At 38.0% G+C, this 19,994-nt stretch overlaps 1 protein-coding gene across 1 annotated transcript in view; it reads right to left on the reverse strand.

The window, feature by feature from the left end:
* Nucleotides 1-11,230, reverse strand: part of CLPX (caseinolytic mitochondrial matrix peptidase chaperone subunit X) — a 40,450-nt gene extending 29,220 nt beyond the window's left edge. Inside the window, exons 1-3 of the mRNA XM_079125665.1 lie at nucleotides 10,940-11,230; nucleotides 4,128-4,288; nucleotides 2,412-2,529 (exon numbers count right to left, since the gene is read on the reverse strand). Of these exons, the coding sequence (XP_078981791.1) occupies nucleotides 2,412-2,529; nucleotides 4,128-4,288; nucleotides 10,940-11,018 (358 nt within the window). The 5' untranslated portion in view covers nucleotides 11,019-11,230. The remainder of the gene's footprint in view (nucleotides 1-2,411; nucleotides 2,530-4,127; nucleotides 4,289-10,939) is intronic.
* Nucleotides 11,231-19,994: the final 8,764 nt, after the last annotated feature.

Consider the following 19,994-nt stretch of genomic DNA (forward strand, 5'->3'; position numbering starts at 1 on the left):
TTCTTCCACATTTTCTACTTCCAAGTCACCACCTCCAATTAGAATTCCCAAAGGAAATGAGCCTCAGCCTTGAGTTGATTATTGTAAAGCAGTGTTTCCACACTTGGTCTAACTGTTACACAGATTTGAGAACCCCTCCCAACATCTACAGAATTTTAATCTCTAGGGAAGGAGCCTTGAAGTCACCCATGTTTGAAAGTCACCCACAATGGTTAACACAACCTGGCAAGTTTTGAAAACACCGCATAAAAGAAAAATATTTAATCCAAAGAGGATCTAGTTTACCCCTAAAGAATCTTCAGTTGGTAGAAACATATGGGGTGGGGAACTTCTGAAAAGCAAATTTTCACTGCTAAGTGAACTAAAGTCTCAGCTTCTTCATTTATAAAAATAAGAATATTCCATCCTGAAAAAAGTGAGGTTATTATGGAGGAAGGAAGTACTGTATAGAGGGTAAAGAGGGGTGGGGGGAAGGGAAAAAATAACAATGAATCAAACAACATTACTCTATGTAAATTTATGATTACACAAATGGTATGCCTTTACGCCATGTACAAACAGAGAAACAACATGTATCCCATTTGTTTACAATAAAAAAAAAAAAAGCGAGGTTACAAGATAAAAATTATGTATGTTGGCATTTACTAAATTTAGTCTCTTTCCTTTTCTACTCTAAGAAATTATTCTTTAGGTCTATAAAGATTAAACTCATTCTCAAAAAAAAAAAAAAAAAACGAAACAAAAAAAAAAAAAGAAGTATTTCCTGATTAAAATATTAGAATTGTTATATATCACATCAAATTTGTTTTGTTTAGAAAGTTTTATCATTCAGTTCTACCACTTTCATTCTATATTATAATCCAAATTAAATTTCATTCAGACTGATTCTTCTGTTTTGACAGACAAAACCAAAGATCTTTGGTATTCCAGCTATGAAACTGGAATTACTTTAGAAGTCTTTCCAAAACTAGGGCTAGCGATTTAGTTAGTGATAAGAGTACTTGCTTAACATGCTTAAGGCCATGAGATGGATCCCCAGCACCACAAAAAGGCAAAAAAAAAAAAGCCCAAAACTGTAAAAGCATGCTGTGTATAGTACTCTTTCATGTGGTGGCCCATTAATATTAATGGTAAATGTGAAATTTTTTTTTTTTTTTTTTTTTTTTTTTTTTTTTTTTCCGGTGCTGGGGATCGAACCCAGGGCCTTGTGCTTGCAAGGCAAGCACTCTACAGACTGAGCTATCTCCCCAGCCCTAAATGTGAAATTTTAATTAAAGTCTCAGTGTTAGGGTTAGACCATGGAGAATCTTCTCAGCTAATCATAAGAAACTGAGAGGCCTACCAAACCCAGTCATCAGTTTTTTTACAACTGACCTGTACAGGAAAGCTGACATAGAGACACAATGTAATTTACCCTGAGTCATTACCATTAACTCTAAATCATATAGGCAATAAGTTTGTTGATTATTTGATGGACTGAAGAAAATATCTGCCAGGCATGGTGATACATGCCTGTAATCCCAGTGGCTCAGGAGGCTAAGGCAGGAGGGTCTAAGGTTCAAAGTCAGCCTCAGCAACTTAGCAAGGCTCCAAGTAACTTAGCAAGACACTGTCTCAAAAAAATTAAAAAATGGAAAAAGGGCTGGAGATGTGGCTCAATGGTTAAGCAACATTGGGTTTAATCCCTAGTACCTAAATAAATAAATAAATAGAAAAGAAAATATCTCTAGTAGCATCTTTGCATTTCAGAAACTCACAACAAAAGTAGAATAGTTGACCTATCCTTCTTTTGAGTGAATCATTAATAAATATATGACATTTCCTAGAATTAAGGGCTTACTCCTCTAGAGAGTTCTCAGAGAAGGAAATTACCTTAATATTTGAACGACTGATTTTAGTCAATGAAATGCTTAATAGGTATTTGAAGAATGCACTAATAAATATAGAGTAAGTCTTGTTTCTCCTATAACCCAATGATTGCACAAAATCCAAATTTAAAATAATACACAAAATCAAAATAAAGATGTGGGACAGTAGTACTGAGATTGAACCTAGGGGTGTCTTATCACTGAGCTCCATCCCCATTCCTTTTTATTTTCATTTTGACACAGGGTCTCACCAAGTTGCTAAGTCTGGCCTCGATCTTGCAATCTCTCTGTCTCAGTCTCCCCAGTTGCTGGGATTATAGGTAGGTACCAGCACACCTAACAAGAAGCAAATACTTTTCTTCAGTTCTTATACCACAACACAAAGTATCAATAGTCCTAGGTAGTTTAAATATCTGGTGACCATTTAGAGAATCACCTAAGATCAGGAAGAAAATAACTTTGGTTTATATAATTTTATATATTTCTATACATCAAATGACTTTAAAGGAGGAGAAAAAGAAAAACACTAGAAGAAATACTTACACACAAAGGTCTCTACATGTGTGCACAAGTCACCACATTTAGGACAGCGCAGCTGGTTTCCACCTTTCCCAGAATTACCAGAGCCTGATTTCTTACTGCTGCCCTCACTCACTGATTTCTAATATTTGTAGAGGAGAAAAAAAGAGATTGTCAGATTATTAGTTTCAGTCAATCATTTTATATATACCTTAAATGTAAATGATATAGTTCATAATTACTCTTATAATTCCCAGAATGGAATTATTAGCACAGTTTATATCCTTACTATCACTAGTTATCAAAAGATCTTTTTACCACAAAAATCAAAACACATGTATTAACCTGTTCTTTTTTTTTTTTTTTTTTTTAACACAGTATGTGCCAGCATGTATATAATAAAGAGCCTCCTTTCAATGACTCAAAAAGCAATAGGGCTGGGGAGATAGCTCAGACGGTAGAGTGCTTGCCTTGCAAGCACAAGGCCCTGGGTTCAATCCCCAGTACCGCAAAAAAGAAAAAAAAAAAAGAAATAGAGGAACATTGCATTTCAGACAGCTACTGACATTAACAGTAAAAGCAGGAGATTTATTCAGACTGATTTTTCTCTTCTACAAGGCAAAACTCTGAAGATTTCTAATATTCCAGCTATGAAATGGAGTCACTTTAAAAGTCTTTCCAAAACTATAAAAACATGCTATGTTTAGTATTCTTTCACTTGGGGGCCAATTAACATAGGTTAAAAATCACCATTCAATGAAATTACATCAAGACTTATTATCATGGTAGGTAGTGACTTAACATTCTTACATGTAACCTTTTTCATTTCCAAAATGGCAATAATTCCACCTACTTCAGAGCCATGGATATGAACGTGCATAGAATTTTGTCTAGCACATAACATTATAAGTGTCAGTCAAATTCATACCATGAAAAAAACTGATAATTCACTGACTTGATATAATTGCTAATAATCTATTTGTTAACTACTAGAGTAGCCCAATATTAAGTATACCAGAAGTCCAAGACTTTTAGGTAGAGAATAGAGTGAGGTTTATATGATCATAAGTTGTCAAAGAATTGTATGAGCCAGGATGGTGGTGCACCCCTGTGATCCCAGCTATTCAGGAGGCTAAGGCAGGAAGATCACAAGTTTGAGGCCAGGCTGGACAACTTAGTGAGATCCTGTCTCAAAATAAAAAATAAGAGAGGGCTGGTAGTATAGTCCCCCTGGGTTTAATTTCTAGTACTGGGGGTAGGATGGGGGAGGAGTTGTATGAAAACAGGAAATGATGGTTATTCCTAACTTGATCCTAGTGACTACCTAGATAGATTATTTAATGAAACTTCTTTACTACTTTGAGGTGTTAGAAATTTTAATTAATGCTTACTAAGTGCAATGCTTATACTCTATGGTTCAAACTAAAACAAAATAAAATTACACAAAATTCTCCACTTTATATATCTGAAATTTCCTATAGAAAACATATAAACCCAGAGGATATACAGTACTACTATTATATTTAACTATTTAAATGAGGGAAAATGGGGGTGGGAAGTGTAGGGAATAAAAAACTCTTCTGAAAAAAAATAAATAAATAAACGAGGGAAAATGGGGCTGTGGATGTCTTTCAGTAGTATAGCACTTGCCCAGCAAGCCCAGAGCCCTGGGTTCAACCCCTGGCACTGCAGGGGGAAAAAAAAAATTTACATGGGTTTCAATAAATATAAAATAATTACCTTATTTCCATCTCCAGAGCCATCTTTATTTGTCCCATCTTTTGAGGCAAAGTATGCTGGTGTTTCTGAAAAGGTTCTAAGAGGAGCTCTGCGCAGAATCAGAGTTTCGAAGGTCCCAAACCTTCCTAAAACTGGTATATGAATGCGACTACATGAAATACCTGAAAATAAAAGGAAATCTATCATTCTACATACCAAATTTTTTTTTTTTTTTTTTTTGAGGGGCCCTGGGGATTGAACCCAGGGCCTTGTGCATGGGAGGCAAGCACTCAACCAACTGAGATATATATCCCTAGCCCCTACCTACCAAATACTGACATGCCTTAATAAATCTCCTGGAAACAAAAATCCTTGAGCATAAAGGAAGTAGAAAACAGTTATAGTTTTCACAGCAATAGTACATACTAATAGAGAAAACAGTGATACCATCAAAAGTCAAAGTCCTCTCAAAAAACCACCAGGCACAGCCTCTGAAAGACTCTTAGTAAGCAAAGAAATTATTTCTGGAACTATTCTTCCAAAGTGAGGTAAAACACCCACCCCATATAACAATGTGTGGCTCTTTTAAAATGTGAGAAGTGTTCAACATCTGCTTTACCTGTAGGTTTTTTTGTTTTTGTTTTTTTGGTACCAGGGATTGAACTCAGGGGCACTCAACTACTGAGCCACATCCCCAGCCCTATTCTGTATTTTATTTAGAGACAGGGTCTCACTGAGTTGCTTAGTGCCTCACCGTTGCTGAGGCTGGCTTTGAACTTGTCATCCTCCTGTCTCAGCCTCCTGAGCCACTGGGATTACAGGTGTGTGCCACTGCGCCTGACTACCTGTAGGTTTTATTAAAAGATCAATTACACCCTATATTCTTATTCTTACGTGAATAAGCACATGATAGCAACAGCTGTATATCTGATTATATGTAATATATGTGACAAAGTATACAAATTTCAATTATTCTTTTTAAAAATCATGTGTTATTCCACTTATGAAGTACTTGGTAGTCAAAATTAGAGAAATAGCAAGTGGAATGGTGGTTGCTAGGAACTGGAAAAATGGAGAGTTATTATATCAATGGTTATAGTTTCAGTTTTACTAGAAGAGTTATGGACATGAATGGTAGTATTGGTTGCACAACACTGTGAACGTACTTAATACCACCAAACTATACATTTAAAAATGGTTAAGATAAGAAATGTGTTTTTTACTATGATAACAAAAAATTGGAGGAAAGACTTATGTACTATTCATTAAATCATTCATTTTAATGAAATATTTCAATATAAAGCATTGATGCAAATTAATCAGGGAGTCTTAACCATGAATCTCTTCGGCAGTCTGATGTAGCCTCTGGATTGATCTCTTCCTAGAAAAATGGTGTTTTAATATATTTTTATTTGTTCTAATTAGTTATATATGACAGTAGAATGCATTTTGACTCATTATACATAAATGGAGTATAACTTTTCATTTGTCGGGTTGTACATGATGCAGAGTTACACAGGTTATGTAATCACATATGCACATAGGGTAATAATGTCCCATTCATTCTACTATAATTCCTACCCCTCATATACTCTCCCTTCCCTTCACTGCCCTATCTAGTCCAAAATACCTCTACAGAATAATGTTTAAATGCATAAAGTGTAGAACAAAGGTAATTAATCATACTGAAATACTTATCAAACTATTTTTTGAGCCAGGAATGTGGCTCAGTGGATAGCATGCACAAGACCCTGTCTTAGATCCTTAGCACCACTGGAAGAAAAAACAAAAAAAGACTTTAAATATGCTTCTTTAGTAACAAAATTCAATAAGATCTAACAGCTCTTTTAATAACTACTATGATTCTGAAGTAACGAAAAGTACAGACTTTGAGATATTAGCAACTATAATGTGCTATGAAAATATTTGCAATTTTGACTAATGACAAATTCAGAAATCCTTCTAAGACTACTGTGATTTGTTGCTATATTCATAATTGAAGGAAGCGCTATAGTTCAGTTGAGATTAGTGAAAACAAAGTTCACAGAATCTCTGAATCCTACTCATAGACCCTTTGGGAATACATTAACTTCAGGTGAAGAACCCCTGAAAGCCAAAAAAAGGCAAGTATTTCTGTAAAGTATATTTTGCAAGACTACTTGGCAACAATGATAAAAGTCAGTTAAAAGTTAAACTGTTTTCAAAACTTCTGTCACACAGATAAAGCTTTCTGACTTTCAGGACACTGTTTTTAAAAATAAATATTAGAATTAGGCACATCCATTTTAGGGCTATTAAGAAGTAGGAGGGTAATTTACTCAAACTTTAAATACTGTATTGACTTCTATGCTTAATCTTGAACTAAGGATTCTACAAAAACATACAAATGATTTACCTTAAAATACATCAATCTTTATTTTAGAAATAGTGTAAAATAATTAAAAATTACCATCTATTTTATTGACAAGTATGTTTAACACTTGGTAAAACAGTAAATCAAGTTAAATTCCTGCTTAAAAAACTTGGTCTCTGGCTGGGCACAGTGGCTCCAGTTAAGGCAGGAGGATTGCCAAATTTGAGTAACTTTGTGAGACCCTGTCTCAGAATAAAAAAAATTAAAAAGAGCTGAGGATGTAACTCAGTTGTAGAGACCCCCTGGGTTCAATCCCCAGTACCGCAAAACAAAAACAAAACTGGTCATTAATTCCTAACACAAATTGAAAAAAATTTTTTCAACAAAAACTCAAAAATAATGTCAGCAACTTCAAAGATGTTTTACTCCCTTTATTAATCTCAAATTTCCATTTTTATGCCCAAACTATTGTTTCAGGAATTCTGAATATTTTTAATAAAGTAATGTCATTCTTCAAGTTTAAAAATGTTTGATGGATTTTCATTAAGGCATTCTGCTACCCAAGAAAAATCGTCAGAACTGTGTGTGTGTGTGTGTGTGTGTGTGTGTGTGTGTGTGTGTGTGTGTGTGTGTGTGTGTGTGTGTGTAAGCACTTGTAAGCACTCTGCTACCAATCACATCCCCAGCCAGAGAAATCTTAAGAAATTTTTTGTGGGAACCAGGCACACTGGCACCCACCTGTAATCCCAGAGGCAAGGGAGTCTGAGGCAGGAGGATTGCAAGTTTGAAACCAGCTTCAGCAATTTAGCAACACCCTAAGCAACTTATCGAGACCCTGTCTCAAAATAAAACATAAAAAAGGGCTGGGATGTGGCTCAGTGGTTCAGCACCCCTGGCTTCAATTCCAAGTACCAAAAAAAAAAAAAAAGTTTTGTGGGAGGCTCCGGATTCAATTCTCAGCTCTGCAGGACGTGGGGGGTGTTCTGCAATGCCAGAAATAAAGATGCTTCCTCATTTATTCATTTTGCCTTATTTAATTTGTCTTATATGTGACTGGAAAGAGAAATAATTTAAATCTGGCTCAAAAAGTGAAATAAGCCAGACTCAGAAAATGAAGGGAGAATATTTTTCTCTCACATGCAAAAGCTACAGAGAAAAAAAAAAAAAAAAGGAATAAAACAGGGATCTCACTAAAAATAGAAAAGACCAATAAAGTAAAGGAAGACTGAAATGGAAGGAGAGAGCAAAGGGAGGTACTGGAAAACAAAACTGACCAAATTATGCTACGTACTTGTATATATGACTATGTCACAATGAATGCCACTTTTATGTATAATTATAATGCACTAATTGAAAAATAATAATAGGGGCTGGGCATATAGTTCAGAGGTAGAGTGTTTGCCTAGTATGCACAAGGCTGGGTTCAATCCTCAAGCCTCACAAAAAAATTTTTTTAAATGATAATAATAATAATAATAATAATAAAGGAAGACCAGTAGAGGGAGGATCTGTGGAAATTGATCAAATTATGTTAGCTGCATGTATAAATATGTCACAATGACCCCACTATGATGTACAATTATAATGTACCAATAAAATAAATAAAATCTAGCTAAAAGTTCCAAGGTAGGTACGTTACATAACTATCATGAAAATTATGGATGCCAACATGTTTGAGCTCTTCATTTACACCCTACATTTCTAGTCTTAAACAGACAAATTCAGACCAAGCATTGTCATTCAAAAAAAATTTTAAATGGAATCAAGCATTTCTTAATGTACATATTTGGAATGCAATGTGATCTCAGATATGCAAAGTTGTTAAATATACATCAAAATTGAAAAACACTAGCAAAATTTTTTTGATTTCTTCTTTACTATAGCTTTCATATTTGAAGAGAATAGGGCAGAAAAACATTAAATTTGATATATATAGCCCAACAGGAAAATAAAATAGATCCAGTATCAAGTATAACAATTACTAAAATTTCAAACTACCATTTAAAAAATTTTAAATCTAGCTTGGTAGGCCCATGGAAATAGAAATTATTTCAGAAATTCTGCAATTGCCACTTCTATTATTAACTCATTGAACTGAGAATTCTCCCACCATCTCATTAGAAAATTACAAATATGTTTTAAAATTTAATTATTTGTTTTTGGCTGTTGTTGAACTTTTATTTTATTCATTTATTTATATGTGGTGCTGAGAATCAAACCCAGAGCCTCACACATGCTACACAGGTGCTCAATCACTGAGCAACAACCCCAGCCCAAATTACAAGTATTTTGATGAGAAATTCTTAACTCTAATGTGTATATGAATAAATAATAAAATTTAATCCTGACTTTTCCTTCTCTTTCCCCTCTTCCTCTTTCTAAGAATCTTAAATAAAAATAATCCTCCTGGCATTAAGTCCTCTCTTGTAGGCTGTATATATATAGGCTTTTTGCTATAGAAAATAAATATTTTGGGCTGAGGCGTAGCTCAGAGGCAGAGCACTTGCCTAGCATGTGTGAGGCACTGGGTTTGATTCTCCGCACTGCGCATAAATAAGAAAAATAAAGGTCCATTAACTACTAAAAAATATTTAAAAAAGAAAAAAAGAAAAGAAATATTTCAGTCATCTGTGGTGCTGCACACCTGTAGTCCCAGCACTCAGGAGGCAGAGGCAGGATCACTTGTCAGAAGTAAAAACCAGCCTGGAAAAATATAGTAAACTCATTAGGGTGAAAAAAAAAAAAAAATTATGTAGTTAAGCTTAGGAAAGTCTTGAATGTGAAAATCATTCGCCCATTTCACGGTCACATAAAAATATTAAATTCTATGATACTGGGTGCTGTCTCATATTTGAAGCTTAGTTTACTCCTTTTCAATGAAAACAATGGTTCTGTACTTCTGAAACCCTCTGGCAACTTACATTAATGGATACAGAAGTAGATCGTAAGCCATTGTGTTGATTTACCTATTAATGTATTTAAATTTAAGGAAAAAGTGACTTTTGAAATAAATAGTTGCCTATCTCCTATGATTCATACAATTTTCAAGGATTCCTAACTAGAACAGATCAAGAACTTTTTTCAAAGAAGGTGTCCCTGGGCATACCCCCACTTCCCCGCACACCCAGCTCGGGACTATCTCTGTTCCATCTTTTAAATAAAACTTGCTTTCTATGATTAAAAAAAAAAAAATGAGGGTGTTCCTGCCCCCCCCAAAAATACTTTATACACCCCTAAAATGCTATTACCATCTACTCCACCAGATTTAAACATGAAGATACAGGACTTATTCAACTACCTCCAGCAGCAAAACGTCCTGGAATATAATAGGCCTTCAACAAACGTATGTCAAATAAATGAGTTTAAAATATCTGTCATTTTAAAATGTTTACAAATATTTCTGGAACTGGGACATCTACTTGTTGAGTTTTAATAATACTTTAGTACTAAGGTCCATCCCTCCCATTTATATATCACTTTACAAAATGCGTGTGCCCACATCCCACATTAATAATAAACTGCCAGGATAAACATTTAGTATACAATAAGGATGTTATAATTAACCAAAAAAAAAAAAATTAGGAAAGAGAGAGTTTTATTTATCCAAGGATCATAAAGCGACAGATTAAAAACGAAACGAATTAGTCTGAAAGTTAGTGACAATAATAGGATCTAGCCTCAAAGTCTGATATTCATAGGTTTGGGGAAGAGAAAGATGGTTTCTTTTTCCGGAATTTCTTGGCTCATGTGCCACTCTTTCACAGCTCCTGATAAACAAGGAAAGGTAAACAAGAACCACTCTAAAGATATCAAGACTCAAGTTCGGGAAAGACGGCAAACGACTGTTGATATGGCCGAGTATTCCAAAAAGAATTCCACCGGTAGTTTCCCCCATCTCCCCGGCTGCTTCCTGCGGGCCCCGGGCTTTGCCTGGCGCTGGGAAGTATTGCGAGCTCCGTTTATGTCCGGGTGTTGACCGCCGCACAATGACACCTCGAGTGTTGCGCGGCCCGCGTCCGGACCGCCAGCTGGGCGCCCCGCGAGACCCCCAAAAGTGACAACCCCTCTGCCCTGCCCCTCCCGGTACCCCCGATAGCCCAAGGGGGCTTCGGCCAGACTCCGGAAGAGAAGCTGCATTCGCAGGCGGTGGCCCCCGAAAGGACCGAGTGGGCTCTCAGGGCACTTTTTAATGAGAGCAGCATTTCGTGCCTCTTCCAGAGTTCCCGAACCCAAACTCTGGAGGCCCAAAAGCGAGCGGTCAGGCAACAGCACAAGGATTTTCTTCACATTTGAGAAACACCTTCTCCAGAAGCTGGCAGAGCCCCATCCCACGGGAAAGTGTGGGTGGAAGCCGGGCAGAGCGCCTCGCAATCCCTCACATCCCGCGAGTGAGTTCGCCTCGGGCCCTCCCCGGGGTCCCCACCCGCCAGCCGGTCCACGCTCCCAGGCCGAGGGCTCGGGTATGGGACTACTTCCTTACCTCTCTGCGCGGAGGCGAGCGAGGTGGTGATGAGCCGAGCGGCAGCTGCGCCGCAGGTACAAGCGCCGCAGCTGGACATCTCCGCTGGGCCTAGGCCGGGGCTTCGCCCCTTGCTGACCTCTGGATCTCAGCAGCTGGGCTCCTACTCTGAGGGCGCGCTGACTGGTCCTGAACCGTCCCGCCTGCCCGAGGCCTAGTGCAGGGTTCACACGCCTGTCAGCCAGGCCTTCGCGCTCTTCGTGTCCCACCGCTGTCTACTCACTTGAGTAGACACTTATCCCTCCTCCCTTTCCCTCCACCCCCCACCCCCCGCCTACCGGGCCCGGGGAGCGTGCGCGCGCCTGCGTCTTAGGCCCTGGGAGGGGGCGTGGGCACGCGCCGCGTGTGCGTGCGTGAGACACCAACGTGAGGCGAGGGAAGGGGGCGGTAACCTGGGCGCCAATCAGCGTCCTACGGCAAGCGGTTAGCCCCAACTGTCCGAACGCGTAGTTTTGGTGGAACCTTCTTCTTCCTAGAGTTGGAAAGTCGCCGAAAGCTGCGTGCGGAGATTTCTCAACCTGCCATAGTTAAGCTCTTCTGGTCATTTTCAGTGGTCGAAGGGAAAGTCAAAGGGAGACAGGAGGGGAGTCTTTAAAGTGGCGTGGGTAGGTTGAGTGTGTAACTCAGTGGTAGAGTTCGGCATAGCATGCAAGAGGCCCTGAGTTTGATCCCCAGCACCCACTCCAAAAATCAAGTGACTTGGCAGCCATTAGGCACTTCCCATTCAAGAAATTCCTTCCCTCCTGGAGTGCATATCCTGTGTTCTTTTATCTTCTTATCCTTAGTTTCCTTGTTAGTGGCATGGGCGTGGTATTTTCACGTGATTCCCACCCTCACAACTGTTAAGGTGACAGTTCCTCTTGCTCTTTCAGTCATAGTGATGGTAATGCTTTCAACTGTTGCTAGTGCCTGAGTTCTTTACAGTCTTTAGAAGGTTTTAAAAATCTAATCACACCCTTAAGTCTCTTAAATCAGTCTCTTCATTAATCCCTCTTCTATTACCTTTTGGGTGCAGTCTATAGGGCCTGCTTCCTTTGGACCGCTAGAGCAGATGGACCTGCTACACTAGGTGGAGTATGGCCAGTCTTCTATCTGGGCTGGTGCCAGCCTATTTACCTTGTGTATAATAATCTGATCAACTCTCAACCCCAGAGAAATTGCCATGTGAGCTTGAATGCCTTCTCAGCTTTGGGGAGAGGGGACTGGAAAGAGAGACAAACTGAGGTCAACACCAAGGCACACAAGTAAGTTTGCCCTCATCAGTGTCCCACCAGAAAAATGTGACTTCTACTTCCCTGGGTCTGGCTATGAAAGGGGGCATTGGTCTTGGTCCAGACCACACAGTTCTTTTTCTCTTGGGGCACTGACTCCTGGTACTTCCTTAGCTTAAAGTGGCAAACACCAGAAGGGAGTTCAAGTTTTCCATTAGCAAAACCTGATCATTCCCCAGCTAACTTAAGAATTTTGAGAGATGAGACTACAGAGTTCCCTCAATGTAGTATCTTCATTTGTTTACTTATGTGGTGCTGAGGATTGAACCTAGGACCTTGTGCATGCTAGGCAAGTGCTCTGCCCTTTTTTATTTTGAGACAGGGTCTCCCTAAACCCCCCGGCTGGCCTCAAATTTGGGATCCTCCTGCTTCATCCTCCCAAATAGCTAGGATTACAGACATGTGCACCACCACACCTAGCTCAATACAGGGTTTTCAAACTGTGTTCCTTGAATATCTCAGGAGCTATGTAGCTCTGTCATCATTGTGAGGGAATCAAGTAGATGGATCTCCTTTGCCTTCTAGGCTACATCACCCCTAAGTCAACCAGAGCATCTGTTTTTATCTGTTTCATTTATTTGGGGTTTTGTTTGACAACAGTTTTTTTCTGTTTTGAAACAATGTTTGAAATTCATTGATTATTGAGCAAACTTCTCAGGAATGAGCCAGGAGGGCCCCAGGGACCCTAACATATAAATTCTTTTCATCCCACCCCACCTTCTCTTTTTCAATTACATGCACATTTCTTTCTTATTATAGAAATAGAGAACATTTCTATAGATTGCTTTAGAGCAAGGTGAATCAAAGTGTAGTTAGGTCAAGGCCCACTTGGGGGCACCAGTGCTCCAGGAAGCTTTCTCTCTATGTGTTCCAGGGACTTGACTTATTCATTCAATCAACAAATATTTACTGAGCGTAAGTTACATACCAGGTGCTGAGGAAATAGGATAGAACAAATAAAAATTTTCCTTTTCTCATAGAGCTCCCATTCTAGTGGGGAAAGATAGGACTGTAAGTAAAACTAAAATCTATTCTAGTGGTTTTATGTGGGTATATCTTTATATGTTGTATAATATATCCTTATATTATTCCCAGAATGACCGAGAATTTGATTTTATTTTGGGGTTGATGTTTTGTGTTTAGCCTTGTATCCCCAACTTGTATCCCCAAGTGAGCTCTTTGAAGGCAGGTACTTCATTATATTCTTGGGATTGAATTCATAGTACTAATTCCATAAGTATCTGGATTGAGTCCCAACCTAGTTTTGTTTACTGGGATGGGATCTTCATAAAATCCTACAAAGCAGAGTAAATTACAGTTGACAAAGAGGTATCAGTAGATATATTCTATAAATTTATGCAATGTTTAATCCAACTGACTGAGCTTCAAAAAGGAATTCCCTGGGGTTGCCTGATTAACAATGTAGACTTTGCCCTAGAAAGTACAAAACAAAGTTAGCTGTACACAACTCAGGTTAACCTTTCCTCAGCCATGTGACCAAGTGTCATGTGGCTTTGGTATCAGACTGGTGGTGATTTCATATCAAGCAAAACAAATTTGGTAGTTTCAATGCTTCCTCTAAAAATATGCTCTCGCAAGTCAGAATACTTGAACTATTTACATCAGCACACAAGAAACCTGTATTGGATCACAAACTTTGTATTAGGTTTTTGGATGATACAAGCCTTATAGTGGTACTCAAACTGTGGAACTTACTCTACAGGGTTCCCAGGAGGTATATGAGCACGGATGGATATCAAGTTTAAATAACATTTGTGTTGGAAATGGTTCAAATGTGAGGGACCATTCTTTGGCAACTACTTGACTGTTTGACATAGGAACATATTCTATTTCACACGTACATTCCCTGACCTAAATTCACAGGTTGGGCTAGGTCCTTTCTCTGGGATATGTCTGAGTAGCCATAAGATGGAGGCGAGCTTGGTGTCTAGACAAAGAGTAATGAATCTCCAGAGGCATCCTATGACTTCTGTTTCATGTGGCATTACATATATAACCTCTAGTCAGATTTCTATCTGATCATTTTCTCTAGTTCTGGATTCAGAAGCACAGGGCCATTTGAGGTTTTCCTTGTAATAAAATAGATTCTCTATCAGGAAAGTGATGGCAAATACCAGTGGTCACATCTTATCAGCTCTTTGAAGCTGAACATTTCTGTATCACACCTGCATTAAGCTCTTAGTTCTGACAGAGAAAGTCAAAGTGCAATTCTCCAGCTCAAACCATTTCACTGGAGAAACTGTCTCCTTATCTTGTTATTTACCTTTTGTGAACTACCTAACTGAAGGCACATAGCTTTTAGTGTCTTCATTCTATGTAAAATTATTTTTTTATTTTATACTAGATCCTACCTCCCAACATTGTGAATATTATGAATTTCTCCAAGAAATATTTTTACAGATCAGATGAGGAAACAGGTACATTAAAAGATTGGACCAGGGGCACATAACAAGTCAAAAAGAAAATAGAACTCAAGTCTATTGATTTTAAAACTGTATTTTTTTTACTTTTTTCTGACTCAAGACTCCTTTTGATAAACAAAAATCTCACCTTCTTCTCCACCAGAAATTCTGGTACTGCCTTCCAGAGAACCCTCGTTCTTCTGGAAATCATGGTGTCTTCTGAATAATGACATTTCTTCTTGATGGCTAAACACTATTCCTTTATATCAGCAGATATTAATCATCCCTGGCAGGATGTAAATATAAATGTTAAGAAACCCAATATTTATATTTTAATCAATAAGGACAGAAGCCAGGTATAGTAGTGCATGCCTGTAATCTCAGCAACTCTGAAAGCTCAGGCAGAAGGATCACAAGTTCTAGACCAGTCTGAGCAACTAGTAAGATCCTGTCTCAAGAATAAAATGAGGGATACGAATAGGAAAAGAGGAACTTAAGCTGTCACTATTTGCTGATGACATGATTCTATATTTAGAGGATCCAAAAACCTCCTCCAGAAAACTTCTAGACCTCATCAATGAATTCAGCAAAATAGCAGGCTATAAAATCAACACGCATAAATCTAAAGCATTTTTATATGCAAGCAACGAAACAGCTGAAAGGGAAATGAGGAAAACAACTCCATTTGCAATAGCCTCAAAAAAAAATAAAATACTTGAGAATCAATCTAACCAAAGAGGTAAAAGATCTCTACAATGAAAACTTCAAAACACTGAAGAAAGAAATTGAGAAGACCTTAGAAGATGAAAAGATCTCCCATGTTCTTGGATAGGCAGACTTAATATTGTCAAAATGGCCATACTACCAAAAGTGCTATGCAGATTCAGTGCAATTCCAATTAAAATCCCAATTATGTACCTTACAAAAATAGAGCAAGCAATCATGAAATTCATCTGGAAGAATAAGAAGCCCAGAATAGCTAAAACAATCCTTAGCAGGAAGAATGAAACAGGGGGTATTGCAATACCAGAACTTCAACTATACTACAAAGCAATAGTAACAAAAACGGGGCTGGGGATATAGCTCAGTTGGTAGAGTGCCTGCCTTGCAAGCACTAAGGCCCTGGGTTCAATCCCCAGCACCGCAAAAAAAAAAAAAAAAAAAAAAAAAAAAAAATTAGTAACAAAAACAGCATGGTATTGGCACCAAAATAGACAGGTAGATCAATGGTACATAATACAGGACATGGACACAAACCCAAATAAATACAATTTTCTAATACTAGACAAAGTTGCCAAAAATATACAATGGAGAAAAGATAGCCTCTTCAACAAATGGTGCTGGGAAAACTGGAAATCTAAATGCAGCAGAATGAAACTAAACCGCTATCTCTCACCCTGCACAAAAATCAACTCACAATGGATCAAGGACCTTGAAATCAGTCCAGAGACCCTTCATCTTATAGAAGAAAAAGTAGGTCCAAATCTTCAACTTGTTGACTTAGGATCAGACTTCCTTAACAGGACTCCCATAGCACAAGAAATAAAAGCAAGAATCAATAACTGGGATAGATTCAAACTAAATAGCTTTCTCTCAGCAAAGGAAACTATCAGCAATGCGAAGAGAGAGCCTACAGAGTGGGAGAACATCTTTGCCATTCATACTTCAGATAGAGCACTAATTTCCAGAATATATAAAGAACTCAAAAAACTCTACACCAAGAATACAAATAACCCAATCAAATGGGCTAAGGATATGAACAGACGCTTCACAGAAGGAGCTACAAGCAATAAACAAACATATGAAAAAATGTTCAACATTTAGTAATAAGAGAAATGCAAATCAAAACTACACTAAGATTCCATCTCACCCCAATTAGAATGGCGATTATCAAGAATATAAGCAACAATAGGTGTTGGAGAGGATGTGGGGGAAAAGGTACACTCATACATTGCTGGTGGGGCTGCAAAGTAGTGCAGCCACTCTGGAAAGCAGTGTGGAGATTCCTTAGAAAACTTGGAGTGGACCCACCATTTGACCCAGCTATCCCACTCCTCGGCCTAGACCCAAAGGACTTAAAATCAGCATACTACAGAGATACAGCCACATCAATGTTCATAGCTGCTCAATTCACAATAGCCAGACTGTGGAACCAACCTAGATGTCCTTCAATTGATGAATGGATAAAGAAACTGTGAGATATATATATACAATGGAATATTACTCAGCTATAAAGAATAATAAAATTATAGCATTTGCAGGCAAATGGATGAAATTGGAGAATATCATGCTAAGTGAGATAAGCCAATCTCAAAAAACCAAAGGACGAATGATCTTGCCGATAAGCGGATGATGACACATAATGGGGGATGAGAGGGGGGCAAGAATGGAGGAAGGAGGGACTGTATAGAGGGAAAAGAGGGGTGCGGGGGAAGGAAAAAATAACAATGAATCAAACATCATTACCCTTTGTAAATGTATGATTATGCAAATGGTATGCTGTTACTCCATGTACAAACAAACAACATGTATCCCATTTGTTTACAATAAAAATAAATTTAAAAAAAGAATAAAATGTATGGGCTGGGGGTTGTGGCTCAGTGGTAGAGCGCTTGACTAGCATGTGTGGAGGCACTGGATTCAATCGTCAGCACCATATAAAAATAAATAAATAGGGCTGGGGAGATAGCTCAGTCGGTAGAGTGCTTGCCTTGCAAGCACAAGGCCCTGGGTTCAATCCCCAGCACCAACAAATAAATAAATAAATTAATTAATTAATAAAAACAAAGGTATTATGTCCATCTCCAACTAAGAAAAAATAAATAAATAAAATAACATGTAGGCCAGGAATGTGGCACATACCTGTAATCCTAGCAATTCAGAAGGCTGAGACAGGAGAATGGAGAGTTCAAAGCCAGCTTCAGCAACTTAGCAAGACTCTAAGCAACTCAGAGAGACCCTGTCTCTAAATAAAATACAAAAAAGGGCTGAGGATTAGGCTCAGTGCTTAAGTGCCCCTGGGTTCAATCCCCAGAACCAATAAATGAATGAATGAATGAATATACGAATGAATAAAATGTTAAAAAAAAAAAAAAAAAAAAAAAAAGGAAAGGATGGAGGGAGGAAGAGAGGTGCCAGGGATGTAGCTCAGTGGTAGAGCACTTGCCCACCATGTTCCAGGCCTTGGGCTCAATCCCCAGTACTGCCAAAAAAAAAAAAAAAAGGAAAAGATCCGACATATGTAGATGGCGTTACATGCAAAAAATACTAATAATATTACATAGAATTTTACAATTTACAAGGCTTAAGCACAGGGACAACCAAGTACAAGGACAACCCAAGCAACTTAGCAAGTCTTGTCTCAAAATAAAAAATAAAAAATAAAAAGGTCTAGGGATGTAGCTCAGTGGTAGAACACCCCTGGATTCAATCCCCAGTACTAAAACAAAACAAAACAAAAACAAAAAGCCTTTAGAAAGTGCTTTCACATTCATATTTTCATCTGATTGTCATAACCTGATGAGATATTGTCTGACATTCCAATCTCACAGTTGAGAAAATAGACACAGAGGATTTGAGTTGTCCAGTGTGACAGCAGAACTGGAACTCAAACCTCAATCTCCATATGGGCTTCCATTGCTCCCCTATTTCCTCCTCCAAAAGCTGGTGAGATTTTAGGGGTTTGCAGAATCTCTACCCAAAATATTTCTCTTTAAGGACTAAAAAGCCATCATTCCATTATGACACTGATCCCCCAACCTTCTCTTAAAGGGGATATTCATATAATCTAAATCCTTCCTCTCAAGATTTTGATAAAATAGTCTGGATTAGGGCTCAGGAATCTCTCCTTTATTGCTAGATTTGTGAAATGCTAAAGTTTACTTGCTGAAAAGAACAAGGTGTGTTTTCACTGTTGATAGAAACTTGTGCCTTTATTTCTCAAGGTCTCTTTCTTAGGCTCCCTCCCGTTGCCACCACTTCCACAGGGAGTCACCACTCAGCCCTGGTGTCATGAGGAGACCAAGGAGACCACAGAGGAGGTGCTTACCATTCCCTTGGACCTGTACTGGTCTCACACAAGATGAAATCAGGCCCCACCCCCCCACACCATCCTTCATCTTGATGCTTCTAGGGAGACGGTCAGCAGATGGCACTAACTCATCATGGTTTCCCTTTGACTCATTGGTGAAGGAGGTTCTTGAAGCTAATTTGGTGGAATTTTTTTGGTATATCCAGTCTTGAAACTGGTGCTGGTAAATCTGTTGCTATTCTCTAAAGGGCACAGATGTCAGGAGTAGAAGAACTAGTGGTAAATCCAGCTGAGTCACCAGCTATGTGATTTTAGGCAAATTAACTAATTCCATAAACCTCTTTTTTTAACTATAAACTGGAATACCAGAGTGCCCTTGACCTAGGAAAATGTGAGAAATAAATGATTCTTTGGTTCTTAGTACATAGTACATGCTTAATAAATAATTTTTTTTACCCTGTGCAGTGCTGTGCTTTGTTGCCTTCCCTTTATGTCTTTGAAAAATTACTTTTTTTAGATGGGTATGGTGGTACATGCCTATAATCACAGCAGCTCTGGAGACTGAGACAGGAGGATTACAACTTTGAGGCCAGCCTCAGAAATTTAGTAAGACTGTGTTCCAAAAATAAACAAAAGTACTAGGGGTGTAGCTCAGTGACAAGTGCACCTGAGTGCAATCCCAAGTACCAAATAAATATATAAGTAAATAAATATACTATTTTAGTCATGCTTCTTAACCAGCTTATTGAAGATCTCACCTGACTTCATATACTTTAGCATTATGAGGAATTTGCTTGATTTTAAATGAAAAAATCAGAGAGATACAAAGAGGGAATATAACTTGGTTTATAAGTTCTTTTCAATTTGCAATTCACCTGCATTAACCGTAATATCAGATAATAAAAGTTATATTTGCTTCAGTAAAAATTATAATCATTTATTACTTGCAAGAAATAGTCACTTATACACAAGTACCCACTGGGCTGTATATAAATACCTATTTGGTAAATTAGCCAATAACAATGAAATGAGGATAGGCTTCTGAGCCACCAAAAGAAATGTTATAATGTTGGTACATCAATGTTTATGCACTTTGTTAATTATCTTGGTGTGCAAAACCTTACTCTTAAATCTCTTTGCTGTAAATCTCTTTAAAATACTGATTTGGTCATATGGATTAAAATTAAAATTATATGGATACATTTAATTTGTATTTTTAGCCACCTGAAAAGAGAATAAATGGATTAAATCACATCTGAAGACACTGTCTAGAATACAGCAGAAAAAAGGAA

This window comes from Sciurus vulgaris (assembly GCF_902686455.1).
Source record: "Sciurus vulgaris genome assembly, chromosome: 2".
Classification (NCBI taxonomy): domain Eukaryota; kingdom Metazoa; phylum Chordata; class Mammalia; order Rodentia; family Sciuridae; genus Sciurus; species Sciurus vulgaris.